General features: G+C 42.3%; 2 protein-coding genes across 4 annotated transcripts in view; both read right to left on the bottom strand.

The window, feature by feature from the left end:
• Positions 1-24,798, bottom strand: part of TAMM41 (TAM41 mitochondrial translocator assembly and maintenance homolog) — a 330,305-nt gene that overhangs the window by 51,469 nt on the left and 254,038 nt on the right. The gene's annotated exons all lie outside the window — the stretch shown is intronic.
• The window catches only part of VGLL4 (vestigial like family member 4), a 251,170-nt gene that overhangs the window by 125,615 nt on the left and 100,757 nt on the right, over positions 1-24,798 (bottom strand). Inside the window, exon 1 of one of the 3 annotated variants that reach the window (XM_033926292.1) lies at positions 23,619-23,835. The exons of the other annotated variants lie outside the window; for them this stretch is intronic. Coding sequence (XP_033782183.1) covers positions 23,619-23,700 — 82 coding nt within the window. The 5' untranslated portion in view covers positions 23,701-23,835. Of the gene's footprint in view, positions 1-23,618; positions 23,836-24,798 lie in introns of those variants that run through there. 3 annotated transcript variants of the gene reach the window in all.

Genomic DNA, 24,798 nt, shown 5'->3' with positions numbered 1-24,798 from the left:
AAGAGACCACTGCATATGGTTAGACTTATTTTTTTTCAGGGCTAATTTTAGTTTTTTTCAGCTGATCTCCAAGAACGCTTTCTATAATAACGTTCATTGTTTGAGCAGAGCAGTTAATGCCGCAAAAAGTCCCTGCACTTCCATCCAAAGAAAACTGGCACAAGAGCAAGCAACAGAGCTGGCTCAGTCGCCCAGTCACCTTCTCTGCTTGACGACTTCCCCCTCGCTGCTAGTCCTATAGTTCCTCTTCACTTTTTTCCTTAAAATGCTTGATTTTGGAACCACATGATTCTTTTGAAAATATCGTTATGTTCCTGGTCATGTCTGTCTCTGCCTGAGGCTCCACAAAATTTTAGCATAGCTGTGCCACATTTTAATTTGATACAACAAAACACTACAAATTTCAAATGGTACTTTATCTATAAAATATACAAATATTAAAGACCATTTGTAAAGGATCAAAAATAAGCCCTGATTTTAAATGCCCTATAAATTTTTTTAAAATTTTCATTAATTTATTAGTTGAACTATTAATCTTTTTTAATTAAATTGAATTCAACTTAATTTAATACTAATAGGGGCAACATATACTCCTAAGTCTGAGGCTTGCCCCTATTAGTATTAAGTTTAATTCAATTTAATTAAAAAAGATTAATAATTCAACTAATAAATTTATGAAAATGTAAAAAATTTTTATAGGGAATTTAAATTCAGGGCTTATTTTTGATCCTTTACAAATGGTCTTTAATATTTGTACAATTTAATTTGAATAATAATGGTTAAAAGGCATTTTCAGGAACTTCACTAATTTCTCTAGCCGCTACTAAACATACACAGTGCTGCACATCAAAACATGGAAGAGACAGCCCCTGCTCAAAAGAGCATACAATCTAGTCAAGAAAGACAAACTGGACATGAAGGCGCATCTTCTCTAGAAATATAGAGCTCGACACTGGAAATACAGTGGGAGTTGGTGGAACCATGCACAGTGCTGCATTATGATGTCATCAAGAATTCTGGGTGTGATGTCACGGAGCATTCAGACAGCTTCTACTATTACTAATCATTTATCTAGTGCTACTAGACAAACCACAGAAGAGACCGTTCCTGCTAAACTGGACACGAAAGTGCATCTATACACAGTGCTCAGGTGGGGGAATTACAGAGGGAATGAGAACATGGGGGTGTTGGAGTTTGGGAATTGGAAGCAGTGGGCTTTGAGTCGGGTTTTTAGTATATCCATTATCCATGAGACAGATTTGCTTACGATGAAAGCGGCTCAAATACTCAACAGAAAATTAGGCCATTATGATTTTTGTTGGTTTGCTTCTTTTGCTCTTACAAATGAAGGCGACCAAAAAAAAGTCTCAACTACTACAGTTTTGGAGCAAACTCCTTATTTTATAATTAGTTTACTGAAATGGATGGTTGCCCCATCTTGGCCGTCCATCAACTGTTAATTATGAATTTAATATAAACTGCATCTTACTACATCTCTCCCTAAAGCCAGGACTGGTTCAATCTGTCCCTTTTGACATTTACAGTACATGTACTATCACCCCACACATATACAGAGGATATGATACTTATTAAAATTTACTCGCTGCCTTTTTGAATAAATTCACCCAAGGGTGTGTACTGCAAAAAATAACCAGACTGCACATATTAAGTCTATTAACCAATGGCTCAGAGCAGGAAGGAGAAGGGGGGGAGGTGCCTGCGGCTGGCTCTGTTCCCACTTAATTTAACAGGAACCAGATTTCTCAACACAGCTTTAGAGAACCCCCCCCCCCCCCCAATTAGCTCTGTTATAACTCAGATGTTTTAATCCTTGTAAAATTGCATTCTATTCCAAAAGGCACTTATCTACCTACCAAATGTATATACCACCACTTTTTTTGTTGTTATATTTACAATTTGCTATACCGCCTTTAATAGAAAAGGAAGGATAAGGCGCTGCACAGTCTAACAAACAAAAATATTCAAATGAAAAGGAACTATAAAGTATTTCACTCGTAAGAGCACACCAATACACAGAAAATCCAACCGATAGTATAAGATGCAGGGACTGACATGCACAAAGACCCACCAAAGGCTGGTTACAAAAGCCAAGTTTTAACGTTTGACTTAAAACCGTTCATGGAAAGCTTCCTCCGTATTATCAGGGGTAATGAATTCCAGAAGGGCAGCACAAGACCAATCGCAATGCATGAAGCGGTGTGCGCCGTCTAGTTAGGAGGTCGGAAAAGCCCAACCAATAGGCCTTAGAGAATCTTCAACTTGATCCTCAATTCCAATAACATTTGGTTCCATTTAAGTGTTGCTCTTACATGCAAAAACAAACATTCAAATGTGTTTCCATTTATTGACATCCTCTTTGCCTGGACCAGTTAATGAGTTCCACAGATCTCTGGGCCCAGGGTGGTGCATTAATGCAACTCTTCCTGCTTCTAGAGGAAGCAGCCCCAATAGTGTCATTAACCCTACACACCCAGGATATGCTGAAAAGTTCTCAGCCCAACCAGTGTCCTAAATTCTGAGCTATTTTGTTAAGTGTCAAATTGCAGAAACAAAATTCTCTGTTTAGACTTTGTTTCAGATCATTGACTGAACCATATCCACATCCTCCTCTTCTTGTTTGGGCTGAGAACTTTTCAGCATCCCCTTGTATTCAGCTGATATGCACAAGGTTATGGGTTTGTTTTCATGTTGAGGGGTAGGGAAGATTGGCAAAATAATTCTTCTATGTAATGTTATACTTTGAGAAGGAGCCCTGAGGTGAAATTTACTTGAAAGCACAAAAAGGAAGGCCAGGAATTTTGGAACTCAATGTGTCTCCCGGGGGGGATGTTCTAATCGGAAAAAGGAATGCTAAGAATTGAGGCAGAAACTATCAAATTGTTTACTTCTTGCATGCATTTTAACCGGTTTTTCCCATGCTTTTCCTCTGATTATTCAGTCACTCATTCACCCCATCCCAAACTACCACCTTGCCTTCCCCCTGAAATGTAACCCCTCATTAAAATTCCATATCTTGCAACAAACTGCTTTCCCTTCACACTTAGCTAAAGAATTATACGCGGCAGTAAATGAGAACTGGATAGCACTGCATACAAGTTTCAAATTTGTGCTATATTTCAACCATTTTCCCAGGCCTCCAGTATAGGTTGTGTGTATGCAGTTCAGTAAAAACTGATCATTTGACACTACACTCTTGCACTGTCAGAGAGAGAACCATCGGCTCAATTGTGACGCGTGTATACTGTATGTACTCGTATTGCAAGACTTTGCTTGCATATCAAGTAAAAAATGTAATAAAATGTTTTGCTTGTCTTGCAAAACACTTGCAAACCAAGTTACTTGCAATCCATGGTTTTATTGTACTTTCTTGCTCTAATAAAAAAAAAAAAAAAAGAGTTAAAAAGTAAAAGTATCAAGAAAAGACTAATTCTGGTAGCAGGAAGATGTCAGAGCTTCTATTGCAGGCTGAGAGTCATATTGTGACGACTCCTTCTTAGTCACCAAGCCACCAGTCACATGCAGCTGCTGACTCCACATCTGGCTAGCCCCTGTGGAAGGATTCAGAAGGAGCCAGAGGTTCTGGGATGGGCTGACCATACATTTCCAGAGTTCAAGTTAGTTCTGGAGTTGGGATGCTAATTTTTACTTTTCCTGGTCCATTTGTTAATAATTTAGTTTGGCACCAAGTAGGGTAACAGTACAGCTTCATATTCGGCGATATAAAAACTGCATTGAGGGCACCCAACATTAAACTAGAATGAACCCTTGTTTTCAGCAGGGGAAAAAAAAAATCCTGAAAGCAAACTTGCAAACCTTGCTCTTTGGGAAGGAAAAAAAATATGCTAACTTTTCTCCTGAGATGACTGTGTGTTTGTAAGTAAAAACAATGCACGATTAGAAAACTCAACACAAATATGAATATTCATCTTGCACATATTGTCATGTTGTAGATGATACCAAGATTTGTAACATAGTAGACATCAAGAAGGGAGTGGAAAACATGAAAAAAGGATCTGGCAACTAAAATTCAATGTATAATCCAAAGAATAAAGAAACTTGGCGTGCTAAACAGTAAACTTTCCTGCGATTATGGTTAACCCACTATCCAACACAGGATTCTCTTGCTTGACAGCTATCACAAAGCTCAACTGTTATATTGGGCTTTCTACTTATACACCTTAAAATTAAATAATGTGATGTGATAAGTGCTCAAACCCACAACCATTGGGCTCTAATTATGCCCCAAGTATCTGCCTCCCTCCGGCGGGCCAGCTCCCTGCTCCTCCCAGCCGCAGTCATTTCTCTGCACAAAGCCGCAGGTGACAGCTGAGCCGGAAGCCTTCCCTTAGACATGGGAGGAGCTTCCTCCATCAGAGGGAAGGCTTCTGACTCAGCCGCAGGACATGTGCAGGAGCCGCCGCCCGCAGCTTTGTGCAGAGAAACGACTGCAGATGGAAGGAGGAAGGAGACGGCCAGAAGAAGTTAAATACCCGCAGGAGGGAGGCAAGTACTTGGGGCACAGAATGGAGGAAGGGAGATAAGAGGGTCGCGCTGGAACTCGGGTGGGAGTGAGCATAACCTTCACACAAAGGATGGAAGGAAGGAGGGAGGGGTCATGAACTTGGGACACAGAATGGAGGGAGGGAAAGAGATGCAGAGGTAGGGGAGAGAATTGAAAGGGATAATTGGGTGTCTGAGTGAGAAGTAAAGAGAGATGGTGAACATGGGGAGATGGAAGAAAGAGGAGCATTGTTAGACATAGGGAGGGAGAGAGAATTATTGGACATGGTGGTGGGAGAGGAGGGGGTAGAGATGAAGGGAGGAAGAGAGATGAGGGAGTAATGTTGGATGTGGTGGTGGAGAAGGAACAGTGGGCTGGATGGGAAGGAATGTAAGAGGGGCCTCAAGGAGGTGGAGACGGTGGGAAGAATACTAGGATCTGAGTTACATACAAATTCAACTTAATGGTTTAAAAAATGGAATCCTTCTTAACCTGCGGACTGCCTGAATATCTGGTAAAGGACATAAGAAGACAAAGCGGTCCAAAGAAAGGTGACGAAGATGGTAGGAGGCTTGCAGCAAAAGATATATGAGGAGAGACCAGAAGCCCTGAATATGTATACCCTAGAGGAAAGGAGGGACAGGGGAGATTTGATTCAGACATTTAAATATTTGAAAGGTACTGATGTAGAACCAAATCTGTTCCAAAGAAAGGAAAATGGTAAAACTAGAGGGCATAATTTGAGATTGATTGGTGGTAGACTTAAGAGAAATGTTAGGAAATTCTTTACGGAGAGGGTGTTTGATGCGAGGAATGCGCTCCCACGGGAGGTGGCGGAGAAGAAAATGGTGACAGAATTCAAACAAGCATGGAATGAACACAGAGGATCTCTAATAAGAAAATAATAGATATATATTGAAGGAACTAAGGCCAGTATTGGGCAGACTTGCACAGTCTGTATCCCATATATGGCCATTCAGTTGAGGACAGGATGGGGAGGGCTTCGAGGGCTGTGATGGGCTTTGATGGATACTTCAGTAGATAGAACCTACGCACACTACCGGACAGAGCTCTGGGTTTCTGATCCAGAAATATCTATGAAAAAGGACCATTTAAATTAAATTATTAATTTATAGAAACATGACAGCAGATAAAGGCCAAATGGCCCATCTAGTCTGCCCATCCACAGTAACCATTATCCCTTTCTCTCTCCAAGAGATTCCACGTGCCTATCCCAGGCCCTCTTGAATTCATAAACAGTCCCTGTCTCTATCACCTCTTCTGGGAGACTGCTCCACGCATCTACCACCCTTTCTGTAAAAAAAGTATTTCCTCAGATTACTCCGGAGCCTATCGCCTCTTAACTTCATCCTATGCCCTCTCATTGCAGAGTTTCCTTTCAAATGAAAGAAACTCGACTCATGCACATTTATATTATGAAGATATAGCGTGTGTCGGACTGGATGGACCATTCGGGTCTTTTTCTACCGTCATTTACTATGTTACATCCAATTGTGCCAAACCAGATTTTGACACACACACAGTTTGCACACACCTCTCTTCAAAATGGCTCATATTTGGTCTTCACAAATGAAATATACAGTACAGTATAAATCCAGTTTCTGGATGGTTAACAGAAGTTGACATAACAAAGTGTTGCCTACAATATAAGCGGATTCCCTTCCTCTCCTACGCCACCACATTTATTTAGCTCATAGCTAAATGAAGGGTTTGAAAAACATAAAATAAATGAAAATTTTGCAAAATTTAATTTTCACTAGGCTTATCCATGTCAGGTCTCTCAAGCTTTCTTAAAATCCTGTCCTAGAGGGGGAGGAAAAAAAGGCAATCAACTGCCAGCAAAAGTTTAGCATCTTGCTCAAGAAAGGCACCACTGTTACAGGAAACCAGCAAAGCAATCACAATAAACTAACTAAAAGCCCAATGGAAGATGTACCTGATAAAGCAGGAGATATATTATGGCTATTTAGGAAAAAAAAATCTGGAAGCCATTGCTTTTTCCCAGCTAAGATGCGTCAGGAAGCAAAAGGCCTATTTTAAACACATCCATGTTTCATAATATTCCCCAAATTTATTCTGTGTTAAACTGCATTTTCCTTTACCTTTCCACAACAGTATCTCTCACAAAAATAATAGCAGACAATAGAAAAGGAAGGAAGAGGAATCTACTCTCCCACAAAGTCACATGGGTAGACACTAAGAAAATTGCAAGAAGGGAGTGGGGTAGCCGAATAGTTAGTGCAGCAGTGAGACGTAGTGCTGCTCGATTTGCCAATCCAAATCAATTCACCTATCGATTCACCTCGGTAAGTCAATTCACTTTAAAAAAAAAAAAAAAATCAGACTCACTGATTCAGCGAGTCCTGACATACCTCCGGGCCTCCTAAAATAGCAGCAGCAATGGCAGTGACCGGATTGGCAGAGGTAACGCTGTGAACAGGCTTCTCCTGGCGTGCCCTGCCAAGGCCTTCCCTCTGCCGCATCATTAGTGATGTGGCAGAGGGAAGCCCTGGTGGGCAGGCCATGAGAAGTCTATTTACCATGTTGCCTCTGCCAAGCCAGACACCACAACCGCTGCTGCTACTTTAGGAGGCCTGAAGGGGGTGGGGGTGGGGGGGGGTCAGTTGGGAGGTGCTGTACAGAGGAATACGAGGGATGGAAAGTTCCTGTACAAGGAGATGGGAGGGAAGGATGAAAAGGTGCGGCACAGGGAGTGGAGGAGAGAAGTTAGAATCGGTGGAGATGGGCTGGAGGAGAGGAAGGGAGAGGTGCAACAGAGGTAGAAAGGGGCAAGAGAGAGATATCCTGCCTATGATGGAGGGGAGGAAGACATGCATGGAGAAGAGAGATGAAATGTTGGATATGGCAGTGGAAGGGAAGGTACAGAGATGTAAGATGGATGGTGAGCACAGAAAAAGAAGAAAATGTCAAATGGGTAGGAGACCTTGGCGAGCAGACAGAAGACAAACAGAAACCAGATAACAAAAGATAGAAAAATAATTGTATTTTCTATTTTGTGATTACAATATGTCAGATTTGAAAAGTGTATGCTGCCAGAGCTGGTGTTAGACAGCGAGCGTGAGCTAGGACCTAAGAGAGAGAGAGAGAGATGAAAAGTCTCTTTTGTTTATATTGTTCACACTAGAGCCCCGGTATAGGTCCGGAGAGGGCAAAGGGGTCTGGGATGGGTGAAGAGACTCCAAAATAGCCAGGATGTTTGGAAAAAAACATCATATTGGGCAGGAAAAGTGAATCAAATCAAATTGAAAAATCAATTCAATAAGCCAAATCGAATCATAATTTTTTTTTCCCTGAATTGGGCAGCACTAGTGGGAAGGAGGGAAGCCGAGATTTATTAAGCGCCTTTATGAAGAGATTCACCCAAGACAGTGTACAACAGGTAAAGTTCAACATAAAAACTTGCGATTTTGTTAACAGCATAACAGTAGTAAAAACACCAAATATAAACAAAAACTACAATGAATGAAGTAAAGTCAAAATCAGTAAATTGAAACTTAATAGGACTACCATGAAACAGTTTGAAAATATACTTAACAGCACTGAAATTCAAATAAGAGATATATATGTTTGTTTTGTAATCCGCTTAGGTATAAATGGAATATAAGGGTTTAAAAGAAACCCCCCCAAAAAACAACTTTATTCATTTATATCCCACTTTTATCAAAGTGAATTACAGAAATACATACATATACATAAGCATATCACTCAAATCCTAAGAGAAATATAAACGCTCAGCGCTCAAATAGATATTGTTTCAAAAGTTTCTTAAAAGGGATGTATAGCGGGATATTGTTCCAAGTATCAGGGCCAATACAAGAAAATGAACCTATTCTAGTTATATGCAATCTCATTTGCTTTAGAGAAGGAACATTAAAAAAATAGGTAGCCCGAGAGTCCGTCTCGACAGGCGAATCTAACGCGGAGCTGGGGGGCCCGCGTGGTAGCCCGTCAGAGACGCGGGGTCGGCTGGGAAGTGGGAGGCAGGAGATTGGCCGGTGGCTCTTTCCCGCCGTCGGGAAGACCTGCCATTGAATGGCCGCGGTCGTGGAGGGCGTCGGGTGGGGGAGGGGGGTTTATAAGTCAGGACTTAGGAGGACTCAGGGCGTACCTGGCCCTCCGAGGCGGCTTTCCCGCCCGTCCGCCCTTTGGATTCACGGTTGGGAGTGCAAAGTAGGGATGACTTGGCAGTATCCCAAGCTACTGGCTGAGCTCATCAGGGGATGAGCAGTGGGCCGGCTGGGAGCCGTGCCTAGTGGGCCGGAAGGTGACCCGGGATAATGGGGCATGTGGGGGACATGCCACCTCTCAGATCCTTGCTTCCATGGCGGGGTCGGGGGGCCATAACTTGGTTTACAGTAGCTTGGGAATCTTGTGTTATAATGTTAATCTGCTGTTTATATGTTATATTTATCAATCTGTAATTACCAATAAACAGGCTAATTTTTCACCATAAGTAGAGTTGTGTTTTTGTGAGAGGGAAAAAGGTGGTGGGATGTAAGTTAAAGGTATATATAGGGAGCGGGCCTATCAAGGTTCCGCTGTTATAATGCATACCAAAAGGGAGACATAATACTTTTGAAGCATTTAATAAGAACAAATCAGAGTAATAAACAACACATTCTCCCCACCTTACTAAGCCACGGTAGATGTTTCAACCACGGCCTGGAGCGCTAAATGCTCCGACATTCATAAAATTCCTATGAGCATCGGAGCATTTAGCGTCCTGTGCCACAGTAAAACTCTACCTTGGCATAGTAAAAGAGGACCATAGATATGACACTAATGCTTTTATATAATACAGCTTATCCTGAGAATGATCTTTCCAGACTAGCACAAACCCGATTTCTTTTGCTAGGACTCAAAACACGAGTCAACGGCACCTAACAAACCTATAACTGAGGGGTCAAATGTATCCAAGTTTATTAAAATTCCTGAGAAAAATGCCAATTATACATTCTAAGCGTTTAACAGTTAAAAAATTAAAATGTAGATATTAGATGGGGACAAGATGGGTGTTGCAGAGTGTTTTGGAATAGGGATGGGCAGTTTAAAACAAATATCATTAAGTAGAACAAACACTGGGTTAAATTCTATCTACCTATATAGCGCCCAAAAAACTGGCACCAACAAAAGGAAATGCTATTCTATAAGCCATGCTTAAAGTTAGGCACAGTTTAGAAAATAGCACTTATGCTCAGGAACCACAACTAAATTTAAGCAAGGCCACATCAAGGAAAACATGGTGGACGCCCTCCCTGTATTTTGATATTTCATCATTTAGAATCCTAATACAAGAGTCAACTAGATTACTGCAATATCGCCTAAGAATATGCGGCGATTACAACTGGTGCAAAATGCGGCAGTCAAGCTAATTTTTGGGTTGAAGAAGTTCGATCATTCCTACCAACATTGGCTACCGATGGAGGCACGCGTGAAGCTTAAGTCTGGATGCTTTTGCTTTAAGGTACTATTCGGTTTAGCCTCTAAATATATAACTGACCTCTTCTCTTTCTCAAACAACAGACATTAAGAGAAGCTCACACTCGAATTTTGTTTCCCCACCGGTTAGAGGATGTAAATTTAAAAAACACCATCAACATCTTCTCTCACATCAAGCAGCATTATGGGGCAAAGATCTGGAACAATTGCTCACGCCTACTACTTATGGGGAATCTAGGAAACACCTAAAAACATACCTGTTCTGAAGTATTTAGACAACTAACCCTCTACAATCCTACTTCACAATAACTGATCTCTAGCCTTGTTAATAACTAGCTTCTAACTTTGTTAATGCTACTTAATTTGTAACATCTTTTAACCATTGAAAATCGCATAGAACTTCACGGTCCTGCGGTATATAACCAAAATTGAATATGCAATTTTTTTATCACTTTTATAGAATTTAGGGGATACATGGCATTCTCTTTGCTAAGGGGTATACTTGCATGCACTAGTACGCATGACCAAACCCTTGAACATACAAATAGAGGTAAATTCTATATAAGGCACCACAAAAAAAAAAAGCACCAGTGTGGAGCGGACAAAACCATGTCTAAAGTTAGACATAATTTATACTGTAGATTATGCATCGTGGCTGGCCCCATGACTAAAACTTAGGTACGACAGTTATGCCATCTAAAACATGGTGTAAAAGTCCGTATCTAAATTCTGCGCAGATTAGGACTATTCCATAACAATACATGCAATTTTTAGGAACACCCAGGGCTTCAGATGTGTTCATTAGAATTTAAACACACCACTTTATTGAAAATGCTTAAAAGGCTGTGCACAAATTCTAATGTTAATTAGTGGCCATATGTAAAATCCAGGAAATAGGGCATCATTTCACGTAAAGTGTGCCCAGAATGCACACTTGTAATACTTGCTTGATAACAAAACGAACACAAATACTTCCTAGGCACCCATCCCTAACTCAGATCCCATGATTGCTCTTTGTGATAAGTTATTTATTTATTCCCTTTTCAATACTGTTCTCCCAAGGGAGCTCAGAACGGTTTACATTAATTTATTCAGGAACTCCAGCATTTTTTTCTTGTCTGCCCCTGTGGGCTCACAATCTATCTAATGTACCTGGGGCAATGAGGGGATTAAGTGACTTGCCCAGGGTCACAAGGAGCAGCGTGGGTTTGAACCCACAGCCTCAAGGTGCTGAGGCTGTAGCTTTGACCACTGTGTCACACTCTCCCTCTATTCCCTCATCTGAAGCTAAATTTCACAAGACGGTGAGGGATGCCAAAAAGGACTATGAGGAGAAAATAGTGCAAGAGGCCAAAAATTTCAAGCTCTTCTTTAGATACGTAAAAGGAAAAAAAAATGCAAAAGAGGCGGTGGGACCGCTGGATGACCAGGGAAGAAAAGGGTACATCAAAGAAGACAAACTAATTGCAGACAGACTAAATTCTTTCTTTGTGTCTGTCTTTACAAAGGAGGACACCGCAACAATACCAGAAGCGATGAAAGTGTTCAAAGGAGTAATAGAGGACAGCCTCACCACAGTAGAAGTGGACTTGGACCAGATATACTACCAGATCGACAATCTTAAAAGCGACAAATCCCCTGGACCGGATGGAATTCACCAAAAGTCTTAAAAGAACTAAAGGTTGAAATCGGAGAACTACTGCAAAAACTTGCCAACCTGTCAATTAGAACTGGACAGATATCAGACGACTGGAAGATAGCAAACGTCACGCCAATTTTCAAAAAAGGATCAAGAGGAGAACCAGGCAACTACAGACCTGCAAGTCTTGCGTCTGTCCCTGGAAAGATGGTTGAAGCACTGATTAAAGATAGCATAGTCCGGCACTTGGATACACACGACTTGATGAGAGCCAGTCAACATGGCTTCAGGAAAGGGAAATCATGTTTGACGAATTTACTTCAATTTTTTGAGATCGTGAACAAACAAATTGATAGTGGAGAACCGGTGGACATAATATACTTGGACTTCCAGAAAGCGTTCGACAAGGTTCCACATGAAAGACTTCTCAGGAAACTACAAAGCCATGGAATAGAGGGAGATATACTAAGATGGATAGGCAAATGGCTGGAGAACAGAAAGCAGAAAGTTGGCATAAATGGGAAGTTCTCAGACTGGGAGAAAGTGATTAGTGGTGTGCCCCAGGGTTCGGTACTTGGGCCCATCTTAGTTAATATTTTCATCAATGGCCTAGAAGAAGGAACATCCAGTGAGATCATCAAGTTTGAAGACGACACAAAGCTATGCCAGGCAATCAGATCGCAGAAGGATAGTGAGGAACTCCAGAGTGACTTGAGTCAGTTAGAGAAAAGGGCGGAGAAATGGCAGATGAAGTTTAATGTGGAAAAGTGCAAAGTAATGCATTTAGGCAGAAAGAACAAGGAACACGAGTACAGAATGTCAGGTGCAACTCTGGGTAAGAGCGGACAAGAAAAGGACCTGGGTGTACTGATAGATAGGACCCTGAAGCTGTCGGCACAATGCGCGGCAGCGGCAAAGAAAGCAAATAGAATGTTAGGCATGATAAAGAAAGGAATCACGAGTAGATCGGAGAAAGTTATAATGCCGCTTTATAGAGCAATGGTCAGACCACACTTGGAATACTGTGTCCAACACTGGTCTCCCAACCTAAAGAAGGATATAAAACTGCTGGAGAGGGTGCAGAGACGAACAACGAAGCTAATAAAAAGTATGGAGAACTTGGAATACGAGGAACGACTTAAGAGACTGGGATTGTTCTTCCTTGAAAAAAGGAGACTGCGAAGGGATATGATCGAGACTTTCAAAATACTGAAAGGAATCGACAAAATAAAGCAGGAAAAAAAATTATTTGCCATTCCAATGTGACACGGACAATAGGACATGGACTGAAGCTAAGGGGGGACAAGTCCAGGACAAATATCAGGAAGTTCTGCTTCACGCAACGAGTGGTGGACACCTGGAATGCCCTCCCAGAGGAGGTTATTGTGGAATCCACCGTTCTAGGATTTAAAAGCAAACTAGATGCACATCTCCTTACGAGAGGCATAGAGAGATATGGGTGACTAAAATTACGCCAGGTGTACACCTGGCTGGGCCTCCGCGTGTGCGGATCGCCGGATTTGATGGACCGAAGGTCTGATCCAGAGATGGCAGTACTTATGTTCTTTAAGTTCTCTGGGGCAAAGAAAATACCTACTGTATCTGAATATAATTCATCTTGAACTACAAGTAAAACAGCGTGTAAGCTAAATCCAAATAATAAATAAACAAATAACCCTCCATCATGGTATCGCAGGTCTGCCAAAGTGTGTTAATCACTAGAGTCCAAGTGAACGAAATTGTGTGCAACAATCCTTAGGCTCTTTCATTTAAGAAACAGGTGAAACCTAACATCTCGGCTCTGGAGGGGGGAATTTTAGGGGAGGAACCCCAAAACACAGCAAGAGAATGAAGCCAAGACAAAATGAGTTTTCCTAGCAAAACATCTTGCAGATGTTCCCATTTCAAGAGTTGTCATTTAATGCTGAACATCAGAACTGCACCATGGCCTTTTCACCTGGGTGAGGACCCAGATCTCTTACGGGTTTCCTGATGCCTGAGCTCACTAGAGGTTGAACAATAAAAGCTGTAGTCATAGTCTATTAAACTACCAGCTTGTCATTATCCAGCAAGCAAATGTTAATAAAGGAGATAATTCATTTAACTCAAATTAAGTACCAGTATCAAGATTTTGTGTCAACACAACCCTCTGTACTCCACCTTCGATGAAAGATTTAAAAATGAAAAGAACAATATTCATGAAATGTAGGGTAGTAAACAGAACAGAGGCAGATTTCTTAAAAACAAAAAAAACAAAACAGCTCTCCTTCCATATTCGCGGGGGTTACGTGCAGAGCTGGCCCGCGAACAGGGAAATATCGTGAATAAGTTTTTGGACTGGCTCTGACCAACCCCGCCTCCCTCCTGCGTCCCCGGACCTTACCTGGTGGTCTAGCAGTGACGCAGGGCAGGAGCGATCTTCTTATACTCCTGCCTGTGTAAAGCCGTCATCAAAATGGCTGACGTGAGTTCCCGTTGTAGTCTCGAGACTACAACAGGAACTCACTGCAACCATTTTGATGATGGCTCTGTGTGGGGCAGGAGACTAGGATGATCGATCCTGCCCTCGTCTTCTCTAGACCACCAGATAAGGTCTGGGGTGGTTCGGGCAGCCTGCATAAAGAAGAAAAAATGAAGAAGAAAAAAAAAAATTGTAAATAATCAAATTCTCGTGTAGGGAAACCGTAAATCCGGAGGTAGAGCTGTAAATCTACCTATAGCTATTTCTGCAATGGACAAATAATCCTTGGAAGAACAAGGAGAGGCTTCCCACCACAATCACAGAGATGCCAAGATACCCAGTTCCAAGCTGGAGATTTTTGGACAGTCTTGGTTTTGAACTTATGACCCAAAGCAGTGTGGCATTTGTGCTGCTTGATCCTATCCACTGAAATCAGTGCTATAGTCCCATAATGCACCAGGATAGAGTAATTAGAAATCCAGGCCAGTCCCAAATCCCTAACCTGGAACTGGGCAACTTGGAATCTCTGCCATCATATTTACTAAAATATCAATTTATATTTCCACAGTCCTGAACCAAATAATCCATACTGCAAGCCAATTACACAAACTTTTATTCCATATTTATCTTCAAGCTGCTAATGGAAATACAACCACTAAGTTAACAAACATGCACATTTTCACTTCCAAAATACCCATTATGCAGAACCAAGAAAACTGAGTATGCATTTATATCGATCAGCCATTTCCCTAAGAAATCCATGCACCAAGAATGACCTTGAGCTTTTAATCACTGAACTGTAAAGGGGAATACCAAACCCAAAGCTTGTTCACCCAATACCCCTGCTTTTATTTAAGTCACAGCTGCTGGCATCAAGTTCAAGTTATTTGATATACCGCTAATAAAACCAAGGTAAATCTAAGCGGTTTACAATAACATATAATAATAATAAAAATGAGTAAAAAATTTAAAAAGGGTGGGAAACAAAATTTGACAAAAACACAGACGATCAACTGATTGTAGAAAGATAAGGAGAAAAATAATAATAATTTTATTTCTTATATACCGCCAAAGCCGTAGTAGTTTGAGGCGGTTTACAATAGGGATAGGTAGGTTACAATAAAAACCAAAAAGGTTGGGGGGGAGTAGAAGACCAATACGTTAGGGAAAGGAAACATCCTCTATCTGCCCACATGAGTCAAGAAAACTAGAATAGAAAGGTTGCGTGCAAATTTTGCACTTTGCAGAAGTTAAGAACAGAAAGCCAATGAGAAACCTTATGCCTTTAGGTGGCATGATGGAAAATAAGGAGTTCCTGTGAAAGTCAAGGAAAAATTGTCAAAATGAAGGGACATCTAGTAACTGTTGTGAAGAGCGCAAGGTTCTTTGTGGCTTATATGAGACCAGGAGATTATGTAAAAAGGAGGGGAGTCCACTTGATAAGAGCTGATGAGAGAGAATATTAAATTTGAAAGGAAGGATATGCTCTGATTTTAGAAGAGGTGTAACATGATCAAACTTAGAGCAGTGATGGAGTGGGGTTCTGAACTAATTGAAGTCGGTGTAGTTGATATTTCGGGAGTCCAACGAGAATGGAGTTGCAATAATCTAATTTAGACAGAACAAGGGAATGTATAAAAGTATGAAGGGAACTTTGCTGAAGGAATGAGCGGATGGAGGTTTGGATTTGACGAAGATACCATCTTAGAAATGTGTGAATGAAAGCTTAGGGTATTATAGAAACATAGATATATAGAAGATGACGGCAGATAAGGGCCATAGCTCATCAGGTCTGCCCACTCTGCTGACCCACCCCCAAGTCTACTATCCTAGGGATCCCACTCCTGGTGACAGGTTCCCTTGGCTTAGCTAAACTAAACTAAACTAAACCTTGGGTTTATATACCGCACCATCTCCACGAATGCGGAGCTCGGCACGGTTTACAGGAAGAAAGATGAGAGAGGAACTACAGTGGAGAGATTAAAGAGTTAGGTGTAAAGGGGGAAGGTGAGAGGCCTAAGAGGGGGGAAGTGTTACAGTTTTGAGAATAGCCAGGTTTTTAGGTATTTGCGGAAGAGTTGGAGGGAGCTTGAGGTTCGGAGAGGGGAGGTGAGGTTATTCCAGATCTCAGTGATTCTAAAGGGGAGGGATGACCCAAGTTTGCCTACATGGGAAATACCTTTTATGGAAGGGAAGGATAGTTTAAAAATTTGGGAGGATCTGGAGGAAATAGGGGTTGGGGAGTTCCAGGATAGAGGGATAACGGCAGGAAGGATGCCATGTAGGATCTTGTAGGCCAAACACGCACATTTGAAGTGGATCCTGGGGATTACTGGGAGCCAATGGAGCTTAGACAGGAGTGGTGAGACGTGATCAAATTTGCTATTCGCGAAAACAAGCTTAGCTGCGGCGTTCTGAATCCGCTGAAGTCTGTGGAGGCTTTTCTTGGTTAGGCTGAGATAGATAGAATTGCAATAATCCATGCTGTTTGTCTCGATCACCTGCACCGGGAGCTCGTTCCAAGAATCAACCACTCTCTCGGTGAATAAATATTTCCTGGTGTTGCCATGAAATTTCCCACCCCTGAGTTTAAGCGGATGCCCTCTTGTGGCTGAGGGTCCTTTGAGAAAGAGAATCTCTTCTTCCATCTCGATACGGCCGGTAATATACTTAAACGTCTCGATCATGTCTCCTCTCTCCCTACGTTCTATTATAACCCCCAGGATTTTAGTCTTTGATGAAAATTGTAAGAGAACTCCTTTCATGGTGAAATTTAAAGATCTCAAACTCCTGTCCATGAGGGCCACAAGTGCATCAGTTCTTCAGGATATTCCTAGTGAATATGGGCAAGATAGCCATGCATCCCTTCTACCTCTACTGTAAAACTCTCACACATTCATTAATCAGAGATATCCTGAAAACCCAACTGGTTCACAGCCCTCTAGGACCAAAATTTCACATCCCTAATCTAGACAGATTACAATCCTAAATGCACAAGTTTAACTATGCTAGGTCTTTCACCTCCTACCACTGTCTTCCTACCCAAGTTGGTTTCAAACAGAAAACATAAAGTAATCAAAAACTTGTGTTTAAACTTCAGTTCATGACTCTTATACACACAAAGTTAATATCTGGAGGGTTAAAACCCACACAATCTAGTGACCAGTGAAATAGAGAGGCAAAAGAAAAATCTCTATACAATTCAAAACAGAAGCCTTAAAAATGGCATGCTAGACACATGGAAAATAAAGCAGGGTGCTTTCCACAGATTATTCAGAGGAATCCATGCCAAAGGAATGGCAGACATGCGATGTGTAAAGAAACAGCAGACATGCGATGTGTAAAAGCTATTCTTTTGGCATATTTGCTGGTGAAATTTACAGAACATTAAAAGCAACAAAGATAACATAATAAAACATCATGCCGACTTAAAAAATTATTTTTTTGTTTTTTTTTACATATTATATATATATCACACACATACACACACATTCCATATCACATTGCAGACCTAACATCTGAAAATGGCATCTATGTGGTTTCAAACATTTATCTTATTCTCTCTTAGATCAATCTCATCTTGTGCCAATAAAGTATTCCAAACAGCAAAGCAGCCCAGTTTCTGTACAGCTACTGCAGCTTCGTACTATAGACCCAATTTTTAAACATTTACATGTGGGAAGATGGTGCTCTTGGACAAATGCTAATAAATCAGTTAGTGGTTTCAGATTGTAAAAGTTATGGGCCAAATTTTAACCGCAATGGCTGGAGGTCAAGTAAAACGCTAGCTCTGGCTGTTAAGTGATTGGATATTCAGTGCCAACACCTGGATATCCAATGTCAGTATCCAATCCAGATGGTCTTTTACTGTCCTAACTCCACCAAACCTCTGCCCACAGATCACCTGGCACTGTTTGGATAGTGCCCGATCTGAGCAATGCCACCGAGTATCCCTCTCACTGGAACTTATCCCAGTTAGCACAGAGGTGGAGAAATCCGTGGCCTGCATCTCACGAGACCACTGGGAAGTACATGCAGAAAACATTACCCAGAGTTTCATGATTTGAAATACTATATTTCAGCAGATTCTTTCCATTGCAACATTATGTAATGTCAAGGCCCACCAGGGTCAGTACTGACATTTCACGTGTATAAATTCTGACCACTCCTGGGTTAGCAAATGGAGGAATTTTCAACCAGTCCTCAGACACAGCCAGCCAGTCAGGCTTTCAGGATATCCTCAAGTACATTCGGGAGATAAATTTGCATGTATTACCTTCAGTGTAAGAAACTCACTCTCATGCATACACTTCTCCCTCCGATTCCGCGGTTTCAGTATCTGCGGATTGGGTTATTTTTACAAAAAAAACTATTTTCATTTCTGAGCTATTTTTAAGCCGCCTAATCCTCTCGAGACTACAATGGGAACTCCCGGCAGCCATTCTGATGACGGCTCTGCACAAGGCAGGAGCATAGGAAGATCGCTCCTGCCCCACTTCACCGCTAGACCACCATGTAAGGTTCCAGGGGACGCAGGAGGCAGGCAGGGGTGGGTCAGAGCCGGCCGAGAAGTTATTTGCAATTTTTCACACTTCGCGGTCCAGCTCTGCACCTAACCCCCTCCGAATACCGAGAGAGAAGTATATTTGGGGGGATATCCTGAAAACCTGATTGGCTGGGGGTGTCCAAGAGGAATGGATTGAAAATCCCTGTGCTACCTGGATTTAGTATCAGCCCCTAAAGTACAATAAAGTTTATAACGTGAAGGGTAATTACATACTCTAGAACGTATGCATTATGTTGCACATGTTTTATATATGCCACTACTCTATCATTATTGTTTATTGCACCTCTACAAGTTGCAAAAGCAAATCACAGCAGTTTACAAAATAAAAACAGACCACAAGACGAGGAACTGCATTATATGACAGGAAAGCAACATTCACACAAGAGAACATTTTACAAGCCACAGGTTCATCCACGGCAGACATTTACAAGATAGTGTGATCTGGCATAGCACATATTTGCAAGGGGCGGAGCATAGGCAGGACTCTAATGCACATTGCTTACAGAATACGTCAAGTGCCTATGGGGTCTTCCTGAGTGCTCCCACTGTCTAATTGTCTTGCTTCAGTGTTTTTGTTAATTATCACAAACTGTCTATTGTTTCATTTAATGCTATGTACGTCTGTTGTAATTCGCCTAGAACTTTGGATAGTGCCGAATATAAATGTCGAAAAAGTTGTGTGCGCCCAGGTCACATTCAGGTGCCCACCAACACTTTAGCTGGAACCTAGATGACAGTGGGCTGGGGGTTATGCTTGTGTTCTATAAAGGAACCCAAAAACCAGGTGCCGGTACAGTTAAAAGTGCATCTTCTGGTGTGTGTTTTGACAGTGGTTAATAAAAAAAAAAATAATAATAATTACATGATTCACTTAAATTATATATATTATTTTAGGGGAGCGCGTATATGATACCCGTGTCTTATGTGTTTCTGGCTGTGATTCATGATAGAAACATAGAAGATGACGGCAGAAAAGGGCCACAGCCCATCAAGTCTGCCCACTCCAACAACCCTACCCCCTTGAATTTACCCCCCTAGAGATCCCACATGTGTATCCCATTTCCTTTTAAAATCCTTCATGCTGCTGGCCTGAATCACCTGAGGTGGAAGTTCATTCCAACGATCGATCACCCTTTCGGTGAAGAAGAACTTCCTGGTGTCGCCATGAAATTTCCCACCCCTGATTTTCAGCGGATGGCCTCTTGTGGCAGAGGGACCTTTAAAAAAGAAGATATCATCCTCCACCTCAATACGGCCGGTGATATATTTAAACGTCTCTATCATGTCTCCTCTCTCTCTACGTTCTTCGAGTGAATATAGCTGCAATTTATTCAGCCTTTCTTCATACGGGAGGTCTTTGAGTCCCGAGACCATTTTGGTGGCCATTCTTTGAACCGACTCAACTCTCAGCACATCCTTTTGGTAATGTGGCCTCCAGAATTGTACACAATACTCCAGATGAGGCCTCACCATGGATCTGTACAATGGCATTATAACTTCGGGCTTCCGGCTGATAAAACTTCTTCGGATCAACCCATCATTTGTCTTGCCTTTGATGAAGCCTTCTCCACTTGATTGGCATTAGAATTTGATAGAATTCTACATTAAAAACAAAGTACATGATTTACCTGAATTATAGTAGTTTTTGGGAGAGAAGGGCGCATTTGTTAAAAATCGACGTTTGTGAGCCGCTTGTGTTTTGTGGTTCATATCTTCGCACTTCGTATCTTCCACACTTCTGTTTTTGTGACACGAACAGCTTTTGGGACTAACTGCTACAACCATATATCATGCTCAAACAAGGCACCTGCTTCTTACGTTGCTTTTCCCGCGTTCTGCGCATGTGCCGATCACTTATCGCCAGCGACTCAACACATGTAAGTTTAGCAAATCGTCGCTACTTTCCGCTGCAGGCACGATTTTTTGAGAACGACTCATGTTTCTGAAATTGCTACAAACGCCTGCAATAGTGCCCCGCTGCTTTTTGAGAATCCGGCCCCTAGACGCCCAAGTGTCCATTACGGAATAGGCTCCTATGGCACGGCCTCGGAGTATCCAGTATAGAATTACCACCTTCCTGTGCTACTTGCAAAGTGAAAGCAAAGTGCAAAGCCTGTGCGGATGGATGTTCTTACTAACTGCAACAATGACTGTGGTAACGTGCTGCCTTCTAACCGCAGTGTCCGGTCCCCATCGATTTGCCATCCTGTAACAGGCTAAGCCAACAGTGTTGTATACTGTTAAAAAAGGACAGCTAAGTAATCATGCTTGTACACTAACAGCACGTGGTGAACTCATGCATTAAAATGCTTTCTAGGAATAGCACTGCGCTTGGCGCTTGGGAGAAAAGTTATCAAGCAGAGTGTTTCCCAAGTCAGTCCTGGGGCATCCCTTGCCAGTCAGCTTTTCGGGATATCCACAATGAATATGCATGAATGATTTGCATATATCGCCTCCACTGTATGCAGATCTCTTTATGCATATTCATTGTGGATATCCTGAAAACCTGAGTGGGAAGGGTGGACTCTAGGACTGCTATATAAAATTACCCCGGCACTAGAGTATAAGTGGCTTGTGGAATGTGTTACATTCCTAAATGAAATTTGAACAATTGCTCCAGTATACAGATGCATAAAAGCTGGCACTCAGAAAACACATACCCTCATCCTAACATTCAAACACCACAGTCGGCGTTTCAAAGTTACATCCAAATATTCCATGCCAGGCAGTGCATGGATATTTGAAAAATTTGGATTCAGCATCTTATAGACTGTTATACCATAAAATCTCAAAACAATACCGACACTGAACATCCAAGGTGACCAGCATCTAGACAGTGGCCTAGTAGGGGTGAGCAGCTCCTAGGGCAGTGGCACCTCTTTCCCGTCCTCTCCCCCACCCCCTTCCAAATACCTTTTTAATCTTTGGTGCGAACAGCCACGAACTTGCTGCTTGTGTCGGCTTTGGCGCTGTCTAACCACTTCCTAGGTGTGGGTTCCGGAAGTGACATCAGAGCGCAGGTGCGAATAGCATGTTCATGGCTGCTCACACTGACGTTAAAAAGGTATGGGGGAAAGGGGGGCGCATGCACAGTAGGGGAAGGGAGGGCAGAGAGCAGGAGGGGTGCCAGCGCCCTGAGAAAGACTGCCCCCCTAATAGCTATCGGAATCTTATCAGCAGTACCTGGACAACTTCTCCCTCTCTCTTCCTGGATCCTTACACTCTTTATCTTCCATCGTGCTCCGTTTCTGCATGTCTACGATCCTGGCAAGCTACCTTAAAATCTCTACACCTCACTTCAGTTAAGCGTATCTTAATCTGCAGCATCAACGGATGGGTAAAACTGTTTCTGCCCTGTTCCAACGCACCACAAACATGCTGCCAGGATGCTGGGCTCAAGTTTCATACGTGCCATTAACTATAAATAAACCTCACACTTGGATTCTGCTTGGAGCGCAGCCGTTGCAATCATTCTCGTATTAAAGATACACCAGACAACTATGCAACTAACTGCTTTTTGTTGCAGGACGAGTGTACGCTACTGGTTCAAGTATCTTTTCTTGGTAGAAGTTTCCATACTGCTGCTCTTGTTTTGATTCCACCCATGATCAGAATTAACATTAGAAGAAGAAAAAAATCATTCCGTGCAAATTTTCTAAATTCTTTCCAAAGAGTAGCAACTTCCGCTGTGTTCATTCTTTGAAAGAACATGTAATGCAGTTCTTTAAAAGCATTCTTCCCCACGTTCGAAAGGCAGATGTGACCATTACTTATTCATTTACAACCACTCTGGCATACACACCTTCCTGTAAACACTGTAAAAAAGCTGGCCTTTTTTCCCCCTCGTTTATTTTGGTCTTAAAAACAAAATGTTAACATCCATAATCATAAAACAGCAACAGATGTTTAAAACTAAACAACGGCTCGTAAAATAATTGTTCCTTCAGCCGGGTCTCAGACAGCTATCCTATTTTCAAAGACACTATTGGGTATGAGTCACTTCTGCTAAATTAAACTGTAGCAGGAGAGAGAAGAGGGAAGGGAGGAAGTAGCGCCTCTCACAAAGATCTTACAACATAGCACTAGATTCAGCCATAAAAGACACTGAGAAAACTTTTGTGTCAGTCTGTTACCAGGATAGGCGATTGCCGTAAAGCTTACAGTCAAAGATATTGAAGAACACAGAAATATTCGCTTCTTTCCTCTGCTAATGAGATTTGCCATGTTTAACTGCAATTCTTGGTCACTAGGTTTACACTAGAATGGAAAAACGCTGTACTTGGCACAGTATTTTCTCTGGCTTAAAGAGATGTTGTTACTAGGCTCTCACAAAGCCATTTGCGCCATATACTTTCCCGCTCAACAGGGCCATACTGCCTGGAAGCGTGATCTCTTTTCCTTCAGAATAAAAGTTCAAAAAAAGCCCAAAAGATGTTATCACCTGCCCCTGGTCATTAAATCCTTGCTCTTTAAAGTAAAAAAACAAATTAAGAGGGAGAAGACATTTCTGCCATGTATTCATGCAGTTACAGAAGGAGAGAGCGAGAGAGAGAAAAAAAAAAGAGGAGTCCCACTGCCAAGTTCAATTAGCTTAGAATTGCTTTTTTTTTTTTCCACTCTAAAAACTAGGCCATTCTGGCCTCTTCAGACTGCACGTAGATTCAAAAGAGAGTTTGATTCAAGTGCGTTCAATCCATAACTGCAAAGCCCAGATCTTTCTTGATCTTTTTAGCCAGACAATAAAGTAAATACAATTGCATTTCTTGCAGTGAAAAGCAAAGGAAGACCCATCAACTACTGTATTTGCACAAGTCCCTTACAGAGGTGTCACTCCCGTGAATCGAAGAATCCTTTCTTGGATCTAGCTGTCCCCGGCCCCATATTTGCTCCCCTAAAGCATTTGCAAAAGACAACCCCCCCCCCTCCCCCTGTAAGGAAACGTCGTTACCATCGTAGCAGAGAATGGCCAGATTGTTGTTCATTTTGTCCAAGTACTGGTAGTTCAACAGATCCATCTTCATGAAGAGCATTGATCGCGCCGCAGCGAGACGCGCGCTGTCCCCAAACCAAGGCGCGCTGGGCGACTCCTCCGCACAAAGGCCGGCCGCAAGTTGGGCTCCGACTCGGCTGCAAAGCGGCTTCCTCTTTCGGCGGCCGGGGAAGAGCGAGTGCGCATGCGCGCTCCTCCAAATGTCAGGCTCAGCCTCCAAGTGCAGCCCGGCGACGGCACAAAATCACTACTTCAGCCCGTCGAGCAGGGGGAGAGGGATTTCCCCAGTGAAAGCAGGGCCATATTCACTGGGGAAATCCGGACAACCCCTGCTAAAGAAAGTAGACAAAAAAAAGTTTCAAACTGGGTAGAAGCAAAGCCCACTCTTAGGACAGTCTAGACCAGGGATCTCAAAGTCCCTCCTCCAGGGCCGCAATCCAGTCGGGTTTTCAGGATTTCCCCAATGACTATGCATGAGATCTATTTGCATGCACTGCTTTCAATGCATAATCATTGGGGAAATCCTGAAAACCCCAACGGATTGCAGCCCTCGAGCACAGACTTGGACACCCCTGCTCTATAATGAACAATTCTTGCTTTTATTCTTCGATTATCATATTTTGGTTTAAATCAGATCTTAGGCCCTCTTCTATCAAACTGCGATAGCGGTTTTTGCTCCTGACACTCACCGAGCTCCTATGAGCGTCCGGAGCAATGCGGCCCAATCAGCGCAGCTCCCCATGCTAAAAACCGCCATCGTAGTTTGATAGAAGAGGGCCTTAGTGTATGGCAAATGAATGCTCTGCCATCACAAGCCCGTATGACCTTGCGTCAAGGTCAACGCAGCTCCTCCTGCCTCATTCACTTCTTTCGGCAGCATACTTATTCTCAGGACACGCCCAACACATCTGCTTTTCAGGATATCCGCAATTGCATTTCATGTGATAAATCTGCCTGCACTGACGCAATGAAAACACTACATATAGGCAACTCTCCCCCCATGTTTGTTTGTTCCAGACGCCCCTGAAAACGTGATTGGCTGCTGAACTCCCAGAAGCACCTTGAGAACCACTGAACTACGCCGCCACTCACTTCAATTCTTTGGATTAAATCCTACTTAAAAGGGATTGCAAAATGA

Source organism: Geotrypetes seraphini, chromosome 17, assembly GCF_902459505.1.
Source record: "Geotrypetes seraphini chromosome 17, aGeoSer1.1, whole genome shotgun sequence".
Classification (NCBI taxonomy): domain Eukaryota; kingdom Metazoa; phylum Chordata; class Amphibia; order Gymnophiona; family Dermophiidae; genus Geotrypetes; species Geotrypetes seraphini.
The sequence above is the reverse complement of the archived record's forward strand: the minus strand, read 5'-3'. Positions and strand labels throughout refer to the sequence as shown.